At 39.5% G+C, this 10,082-nt stretch overlaps 1 protein-coding gene across 1 annotated transcript; it reads right to left on the reverse strand.

Moving 5' to 3' along the window:
* Nucleotides 1–8,980: 8,980 nt before the first annotated feature.
* Nucleotides 8,981–9,482, reverse strand: LOC138881341 (uncharacterized mitochondrial protein AtMg00820-like). Its single transcript, XM_070161560.1, has 2 exons — nucleotides 9,240–9,482; nucleotides 8,981–9,172 (listed from the first exon to the last, which is right to left on the reverse strand). Exons 1-2 carry the CDS (start codon nucleotides 9,480–9,482, stop codon nucleotides 8,981–8,983), a joined length of 435 nt encoding a protein of 144 aa, XP_070017661.1.
* Between the last annotated feature and the right edge of the window lie 600 nt (nucleotides 9,483–10,082).

The following is a 10,082-nucleotide window of genomic DNA, read 5'->3' on the forward strand; positions in this document are numbered from 1 at the left end:
AGGACACCTGACGTGCCAAAGTATAATGGAACTTCAGATTCTCAAGAGCTTATTACTAACTATACAATGGCAGTGAAAGGAAATGATTTAGCTCCTCATAAAATTAAATTTGTTCTGCTGAAGAAATTCGGAGAGACTCTTACGAGGGGAGCCTTGACATGACATTCATTGTTACCCAAGCATTTCATAGACTCCTTTGAGATGCTCGCGGATTCTTTCATCAAGGCTCATGCCGGGCCAGAAAAGTACAGGCCCAAAAAGTCGACATATTCAGGATTGTGCAAGGAAAATCTGAGTTGCTACGAGAGTACATTACCCAATTCCAGAAGGAGATAATGTTGCTCCTGGTTGTCCCGGGTGAATGGGTGACTAAAGCATTCACCAAGGGACTGAATTCGAGAATTTTATGCTTCCTGAAAACTGAAGGAAAGTCTGCTTGAGTTTCAAGAAACGACTTGGGCGGATGTCCACAATCGGTACGAATCAAAGATGATATGGTTGGCTTCCCAGCATTGATAAGGATTGAAGATGATACAGTTGGCTTCCCAGTGTCGACCAAAGGACGAGAGAACAAAGAAAAATCAAAATATGGTTTCGACACGGACAGACGACTTCTAGGGGCCGATTTTTGCCTTACAAACGCAAGCCGCAGTAGAGGCTTTCGGACATCGGACAGGTTCGCCATCGACAGAAGGACTGATCTCAGTCAGAACAATAGATCACTGTAGGATAAAGAAGCGTCAGGGTCACGGGATCCTTCCTACCCCAAGCTATCAGAATATAGTTTCAATGTCAGCATAGTAGAGTTGGTGTCAGCCATGAGAAACATCAAAGAAGCACGGTTCATTATGGTGCAAATACCATGGGACAAATGGCCACCGGGCTGGGGACTGTCGACATCTCCGGAAGAAATGGCAACACTGTTAAAGAATGGTCATCCCAGAGAATTCTTAAGTGACCGAGCTAAGAACAGTTGTGGTCATAACTAGAACAATGCAGAACCCTCAACAATAGGAGAATATCTCCTGCTCCAAATGATCAACATGATCTCCGAAGGGAACAAAATCAATGGAGTCACCTTCTCGGAAGCAAAATAGACGAAAGTATCAATAGCCCATAGCAAGAGGCTCCAGGAAGTTGCCGAAGACGATATCACTTTCACGGAGGAGGACGCAGACGGATTGCTGCTACCACACAATGACGTGCTGGTAATTTCTTTAAATATGCTAGATTTTAAAATTAAATGTGTTCTAGTGGATCCAGGATGTTTGGCTAATATCATAAAATGGAGAGTATTGGAACAAGCTAAACCCACTAGAAGCATTATTTCGGCCACAATACTCCTTGCCGAATTCAATATTGCAAGCGTGACAACCCGAGGAGAGATTTTGCTTACCACAAATACCGAAGGGGTAATGAAAACAACTCTTTTCCAAGTGGGTAGATGGTGATATGGGATATAACATTAGTTTGGGGAGATCATGGTTGCACGAGATGAAAGTTGTATCGTCAGCATATCATCAATTGCTGAAGTTTCCAATGCCCAAAGGGGTTTAACAGATAAGGGGTGACCAACCGGCAGCTAGGGATATGAATGTAATTTTGGTCTCTAGCAGCAAAGGAAAAGGACACGCGACATAGCAACTATAGGAACCGGTGCCTGCTCCCGAACTAGAGGACGTTAGCCCGGGGGCAGAAAAGTCAGAATATTATCAAGTGCCAAGGTATATCCAAGTTCCAGAAGAGATGGATGCAACGAAATACACAACATAAGAGCTTGAGAAAGTTACATTGTTCGAAGAATTCTTAGAAAGTAAATTTCACTTGGGGACAAGATTACACCCCGAACTCATGTCTAGCTTTATTGAATTTCTTAAATCTAATGCCGATTGTTTTGGATGGTTGCATCGGATATGACAGGTATCCCAACGGAGGTAGACGTACACAAACTCAGTGTGGATCCCAACATACCTCCGGTAAGACAAAAGATACTCCATATTGCGGAAGTCAAGAATAAATTTGTCAAAGATGAGGTAACTCAAAGATGAATAAGGCGTACCTGAAAGACTTGTTCTTGCTGCCAAACATCGATCAAATGATCGATGCAACAACTGGGCACCAGTTAATAAGTTTCCTTGATGCGTATTCCGGGTACAACCAAATTAAGATGAACCCGGAGAATCAAGAAAAGACTTCATTTATAAAAAATCTTGTCACATATAGTTATAATGTGATGCTCTTCGGGTTAAAGAACGTCAGAGCCACTTATTAGCGACTCGTGAACAAGATGGTTGAAAAACAAATAGGAAAAACTAAGAAAGTTTATATAGATGATATGCTCGTTAAGACTTTGAATGCAGGTGATCAACTTAAGCATCTTCAAGAAACTTTTGATATCCTAAGGAAGCATAACATGAAGCTTAACCCCGAAAAATACGTGTTCGGGGTCAGCTCCGGCAAGTTCCTAGCATTTTTGGTATCGCAAAGGGGCATTGAGGTAAACCCCGACAAGATCAAATCCATTAAAGATATCCCCGACCAACTGGAAAACATGAAGGAAGTTCAAAGACTCACGAGGAGATTGGTAGCCTTGAGTAGGTTCATTTCCTAGTCATCAGAAAAATATCACCATTTCTTCGCACTGCTCAAAAAGAAAAACAACTTCGAATGGACCTCGAAGTGCCAACAGGCATTGAGAGATTTAAAAAAGTACTTGTCAAGCCCTCCACTACTTTCTAAACCAAAGGAAGGTGAAGCACTGTTAATCTACGTCGCGGTCTCGAAAGTCACAGTAACTGCAGTTTTAGTCCGTGAAGACGAAGGTATGCAGTCTCCCATTTATTATGTTATTAAAATTTTAACATGAGAAGAAACTCGCTAACCACATTTGGAGAAACTATCCTTAGCTCTCGTAGTCGCCGCTCGGAAGCTGAGGCCCTACTTCCAATGTCACCCGATAGTCGTGGTGACCAATTTCCCTTTGCGAAACATCCTTCACAAACCCAAGCTCTCGGGTAGATTGTCCAAATGGGCTGTCAAAATAAGTGAGTTTAACATAGAATATAAACCAATGACTGCAATTAAGTCATAAGTCTTGGCTGACTTTATGGTCGATTTCAGTCTGGAATTGTCGCCTTTGGCAACCAAAGAAGAAGTAATGGTGTCGAAATCGACATCAGGGTTTTGGACCTTGTTTATGGATGGAGTTTTTAATGTAAACGGGTCTGATCTTGGTATAGTATTAATCACGCTTTCGAGGAAAACCCTCAGACAAGCTATCAGAACGATTCCTTTAACTAACAATGAAGAAGAGTATGAAGCTTTGATTTTAGGGCTTGAACTGCCCCGGGGACTTGATTATGAGGTCATCGAAATTAAATGCGACTCACAGCTGGTGGTAAATCAGGTCTACGGTGTTTTTGAACCAAAAAGGAGTGCATACAACAATACGTGATGAAGGTCCAAGCTTTGTTGGCGCAATTCTGGGAGTGGTCAATTACTCATATCCCGAGGAAAGGTAACGCAGAAGCAGACACATTAGCTAACCTTAGATCATCGACGGAAATAAAGGGATCGTAATTCGGGATGGTAGTACAACTGATGAATTCAGTCCTGGATACAGATGGTTACTATGAGGTAAATACGACTGATTTGGTCTGGGGCTGGAGGAATGAATTTATCGATTATCTCGAGCACTGCACTCCAAAGCAGCGCGATATAGTTTCAAGAGAGGCCAATTGTATAGAAAATATTTTCAAGGACCGTTGGCCCAATGCTTAGGGGCATACGAAGATGACTATGTTGTGTGAGAAGTTCACGAAGGGATATGAGGCAACCATTCAGGTGCAGATTCCTTAGTACTAAAGTTGGTAAGGGCAGGATATTATTAGCATGGTATGGAACGAGATGCAAAATACTTCGTACGAAAATATGATAAGTGCCAATGATACGCACCACTAGTGTATCAACCAGCAGAACCATTACATTCAGTTCAGTCCCTATGGTTATTCATGAAGAGAGGGATGGACATCGTCGGACTATTGCCACTGGCTACCGGAAAGGTAAGATTTATTTTAGTTTTGACTGACTATTTTTCTAAGTGGGTAGAAGCAGGACCTTATCAGAACATCGGCGAACGCGAAGTGGTGGATTTCTTGTGGGAAAATATAATTTGCAGGTGTGGAATACCAAAAAAAAACAGCGTGCAATAATGGGCCATAATTTATTGGTGCAAAATCACAAAGTTCCTCGAAGATTTAAAATAAAGAGGATCACATCTTCACCCTATCATCCGAGCGCAAATGGTAAATCGAAGTCAACGAACAAAGTGATTATACAAAACCTCAATACAAGGTTGGAAGTGACTAAAGGTAATTGGCCCGAGGAGTTACCCGGGGTTTTATGGGCATATCGGACAACGACCAAATCGAGCATAGGAGAAACTCCCTTTTCCCTTGTGTACGGTGCAAATGCTTTAATCCCGGTGGAAGTAGGGGAACCCACCTTGAGATATTTTACAGCAGATGAAGAATCAAACAACGAAGCAATGCTAATCAACTTGGATCTGCTCGATGAGCGCATGGACTTGGCGCATATAAGAATGGCAGCCCAAAAGCAGAGAATGGAGCGGTATTATAATCGAAGAGCCAACCTCCATTAATTCAAAGTAGGAGACTTGGTCCTAAGAAAAGTAAATTAAAACACCGGAAGCACAATGCAGGTAAACTAGGTCCAATATGGGAAGGCCTCTACCGGGTTTCAGCTGCACTGGGAAAGGTTCATATGAATTGGAGAGCCAAAATAGCAAAATGTTGCCCAGTAATTGGAACGTAGTGCACCACAAAGATATTATTGCTGATGAATATCACCCGAACTGAAAGTAAGTGCTGTGCTCTTTTTTCCTTCATCTAGTTTTTGTTCCAATTGGGGTTTTCTAGCAAAGTTTTTAATGAGGCAACAATAGAAAGAATACTACAAATAAAGCTTCAACAGCAGCAATAAGACCTTTAATAACAAGGCACACAAGCAAGATCCACTCCGGAATGGTTAGATAGTCTTTGGCTCTATAGCAAAATTTCCACCGTTAAATTAAGTTTGCTATGGGACAAAGGTTACCCGACCGTTCACAAGTGCAAACCAATAAAGGATTATTAGATAGTCTTTTGCTCGATAGCATAAATTCCTAAGGGGAAGGAAGTTTGTTACCGAGCATAAGATTGTCTAGCAATTCATTAATGGGGTCCTCGAAGGTGCAAGACTTCCAGTATTCCAATTTGCATTCTTCGCATTCGAACATTGTGGGGGGGGATGATATGAGGATAAGGCAATAATGATTGCCAGGTCGACCAGATAATGAAAACCAGAAACATAGTTATATCATCGGGATCGGGGACCGCACAACCAGTCCCGTAGAAATAAGTTGTACAAATTAGCCACAAGTAATGACAATTTCTTTTCAGCATAGTAAACGCTTATGTACTTTTATTTTTGAAAATAGAAGGAATAAAATAAAATTCTCTTATTTTTATCTTGTTTCTTGTTCCAACTATGAATTAACTTTTTCATTTGAAAGTTAAACAAGTACTTCAAATGCTAGTGCCGTAATAAACATGAGACGTTCTCTTCAAGAATACTGTAAATATAAGAGGACCCTCTTTTATAAAAACTCTCATAATAAAAGGTTTGTTTCGGAATAATTTATGCCCGGAATCAAAATACCTTCGAGAAAAAATACACCCGGAGCCTTGCACAAAAAGACGCAAAAAGTAAATCTGCGCAAATATTTAACCCTCATGATAAAGGTTTGATTTCTGATGGGTTTGTGCCCGTAATACAAATGCTTTTGGGGAAAAGAATACACCCAAGGTCTGGCAAAATCATATGCAAACAGGAAAACTTGCACAAAATTCTTAAGCAAAAAGAAGATAATACAAAGAACTTGCATAAATAATCAAAAGAAATAAAGACTCAAACAATGCTTGAGCAAAAAGGCGTTTTTATTTACAATCACATGCCAAAACGGCATAGATACAAGAATTGGAAAAAGAAAAGAAAGGCTAAAGTGTAGTATCTCTGGAACCCGGAAGAAGAGAAGTGTTCACACTCTCAGGAAAAGTGGATGTATCAGTCGATGGCCCAACAATTTGGTATCCACCAGTTTGGCCTTTAATATCATCATCCTCTAATTCTACTTCAGTTCCCGAGAACTTGAAACCGGAACCAGAAGGACCAGGAGCATCAGGCCCCATCAGGATACCACTTTTAGCAACTAACTCAAGCTCACAGGCCTTAGCAATTTTAGCATCAAAAGTCTTCTTCTTCTCACTCCATTCTTCTTCCTCTACTATTTTCACTTTTCTTGATTTCAATGCAGACCTAGTTCTTTGAGCCAAAGTAGATGGCTCAACAGACTTTGTTTTTGAAACATAATTCTTTGTGGAAATCTTGACTTTATTTACTTTTGGAGTCATAACCTCCATTTCTTCTATTTCCTCTTCATCCCGAAGGACCAAGTCTATCTCATCAATTTCAACTGCCTCAACGACCTTCGTTTTTCCCGTAGCAGCAACTTTCTTCTTACTTTCTTCTAAGGCCTTTTCCAGCTCAGCCTCACTTTACTTCTTCTGACTCCTGGTAGCTCTTCCTCTTATAAGAGGAGTCTCTATAGGGATAGATAAAGTAGCCTTTCTTTTCTTGTTTTTCCTAGTAGTACCAGGGACTTTGACTTCTAAACTCCTATTCCTTTTAGGATTATAACTGTCAGATACTTTTCTCAGTAGGTCTACGAGGCTTTCCTGCTCAGATGGAACAAGTTCTTGAGCATCCTTCCCTAATCGAACCAACCACTCAGCAGCTTCTCCAAACCCACTTCCCCCTGTTTCTCTCACACTCTCTTCTTCTCCAACAGATTCCTCACTCCAAACTACCATAACACCTGATTCTTTAGTTAAACCAATATGAGTGGGTAAAGATTTAGCCACTCCTTTTCCCATTCCCCTCACAGCATTTCAAGCACCCTCACTCTCCTTTTTTTTCTCGTTTTGTTTTTACTACCAATTTTTCCAGACTCAGATGTTTCAACACCAGCCACAGTTCCTACTAGAACAAACATATTTTCAAGATTTTAGCAACCTCAGAGATGATTTTAGGAGTAACTTTAGGGCCAGATATTACATGCTTTATCTCATAAGAAATAATTTCTTCCCCCCTCGGTAGCAGACTTAAATGATTCATCAGATTTCTGGGGTTCTTCTTCCCGACTCGCTTTTAATTTTTTATTTATTTTCTTAATTTGCTCTCCAGCAGTGGCGATTCTTCCCGACTCGCTTTTTACCCTTCCTTTCTTAGAGATGGGTGTGGTTGAAGGTGTAACAAATGGTGTGGGTGTGATTTCCTTGGGTGGTGATGAGGGAATCTCAGAGGGGTTGGCCATTTATGTGCTTAGATATGAGAAAAGATGAGTTTGAGTATGTTAGGAAAATGAGAAAAAATAAAGAGAATTTTGACGGCTTGAGAACTAGAAGTGAAGAAATACTAAGGCCTAATCAATTTAAGAAGGGGGTGTTTAATTGGGTAACAACAACCTTTTTCATAAGTCTAATCAAACTGGAATTCAGTTTGAAAAGACATTGAAGAGTGCCCCTAGAATCTAGACACTTAGTGCGGTTTTGGAATCTTTTTGAACAGGTTCATTTCATAAAGGATAAGTTCAAAAGAGTTTGGGATTAAATGGGACTCTCCTCTTAATCATGATCCAAATATAATTATTCCAAAATATACAGAGTGGAGAATACGTACCAAGTAATCTTGCTGAACCAAGTTCTTCACTGAGAAATCTCTTGTGTAAGTCTGAATTTTCCAAAACAAAATAGAGATAATATCATTAGAGATTAATGAGTCATTTTGGCACATGGCACAAGAGCATACCGATGAAAATATGAGACTGAGCAAAACCTAAACTAATTATGTACAAAAATTCACAATTTTCTAACCAATTTTTGAATTAGAACTGATTCCTTTTAGGTGATCTAAATCATCCTAATTCTAACTTGTTTCTTTCAAAGTTATTATACTTAAAGATTTTGTGAAGATGTTAGCTATTTGCTTGTCAGTAGCATAAAATTACACAGTGATCAAACCTTTCTCATAACTGTCCCTCAAAAAATGACGCCTAACATCTATGTGCTTAGTTCTCTTATGATAAACCGGGTTCTTGGTCATACTAATTGCACTAGTGTTATCACAGAATATGGGGATACAACCTGCATCAATTCCAAAATCCATTAAAATTGCTGCTTGATCCACAATAATTAAGCACAATATGAGGCAACATCAACGTACTCAGCTTCAGCAGTAGATAAGTCCATAGAATTTTATTTTTTGGTAGCCCAAGACACAAGGCATGAGCTAAGAAAGTGTGTCATACCTTAGGTGCTCTTTCTATCCACAAGAAACCTGCATAATCAGCATAGACATATCCCACTAAGTTGAAATTACTACATTTTTGATACCATAGACAAAGGTCAGTGATGCTTTTTAGGTATCTTAAGATTCTCTTGACATCAGTCAAGTGAGACTCCTTTGGATTTGCCTGAAATCGAGCACAAAGACCTACACTGAAATAATATCAGGTCTGCTAACAGTGAGATATAACAAAGAACCAATCATTTTCCTATGCAACTTCTGATCAATAGATGAATCAGGTCCATCTATATCTAATTTTGTGGTTGTTGCTATAGGAGTGTCAATTTCTTTGGAATCTTCCATTTTAAACCTTTTAAGCAACTCTTTCACATACTTCTACTGATGGATCATAGTTCCATTTGAGTTTTGTTTTATTTGTAAGCCTAAATAGAAATTAAGCTCACCATCATACTCATTTCAAATTCACTCCCCACTAGTTTAGCAAATTCTTTACTTAACTTGTTAGTATTGCTCCAAAGATTATATCATCAGCATATATCTGAACTACCAAGAGATCTTAACCATTTTCTTTCAAGAATAAAGTATTGTCAATTTTACCTCTCTTGTAGTCATGCTCAAGCAAGTATTTCGATAGTCTTTCATACCATGCTCTTGGAGCCTGCTTGAGCCCATAAAGTGCCTTGTCAAGCTTGTACACATGATTAGGACATTCCTTGATTTCAATGTATCTTGACAAACACTTCTTCCTCTAGATAGCCATTGAGGAAGGCACTCTTGACATCCATCTAATGAAGAGTGAACTACATGTAAACAACAAATGTTATAAGGAGTCTAATTGCTTCCAATCTTGCAACTGGAGCAAAGGTCTCATCATAGTCTATGCCCTCCTCTTGACTATATCCTTGAACCACCAATCTTGCCTTGTTTCTAGTAATTTTTCCATCTTCATCAAGCTTGTTTATGAAGATCCATTTTGTGTCAATTACTGATCTGTCCTTGGGTCTTGGTACCAAATGCCAAACTTGACTTTTCTTAAATTGGTTGAGTTCATCTTGCATTGCATTCACCTAGTATGCATCCTGCAAAGCCTCAACAATATTTTTAGGTTCAATAAGAGATAAAAAACATAAAAAGTACAAAGATTCTTCAAAGAAGATCTGGTTTTGATTCCAGAGGTTGGATCAATAATTATATTCTCAATGGGATGGGAACTTTGGTACTTGTTAGGTTTCACAACTAGCTGGTTTCCCCTAGATGTTCCTTCAGTGTTTTGTTGTTGAGGAACAGGTTTATGGACAGGTTCCCTCAAGGTTTGAGGATCGGTTCTTCTTTGTTCAGTTCCCCTGTCAGGTTGCCCTGGGTAGAAGAACCTATTCCTTCACATGTTCCTTCCTTTGTTGCGGATTCAGTTTGTGCTGTGATTTTATTTGAGTTTCTTACCAACCCAATTGCTTCATCTTCATGTTCCTGCCTCTCAGAAAGAATGTTAGTTTCATCAAAAATCACATGTACACTTTCTTCTACTCACATAGTTCTTTTTTTATAGATCTTATAAGCTTTACTATGTGAAGAATATCCCGAGAATACTCCCTCATCACTTCTGGGATCAAACTTACCTAGGAGTCTTTACCATTATTGTGCACAAAGCGTTTGCATCC

Source organism: Nicotiana sylvestris, chromosome 11, assembly GCF_000393655.2.
Source record: "Nicotiana sylvestris chromosome 11, ASM39365v2, whole genome shotgun sequence".
In the NCBI taxonomy this organism is placed as follows: domain Eukaryota; kingdom Viridiplantae; phylum Streptophyta; class Magnoliopsida; order Solanales; family Solanaceae; genus Nicotiana; species Nicotiana sylvestris.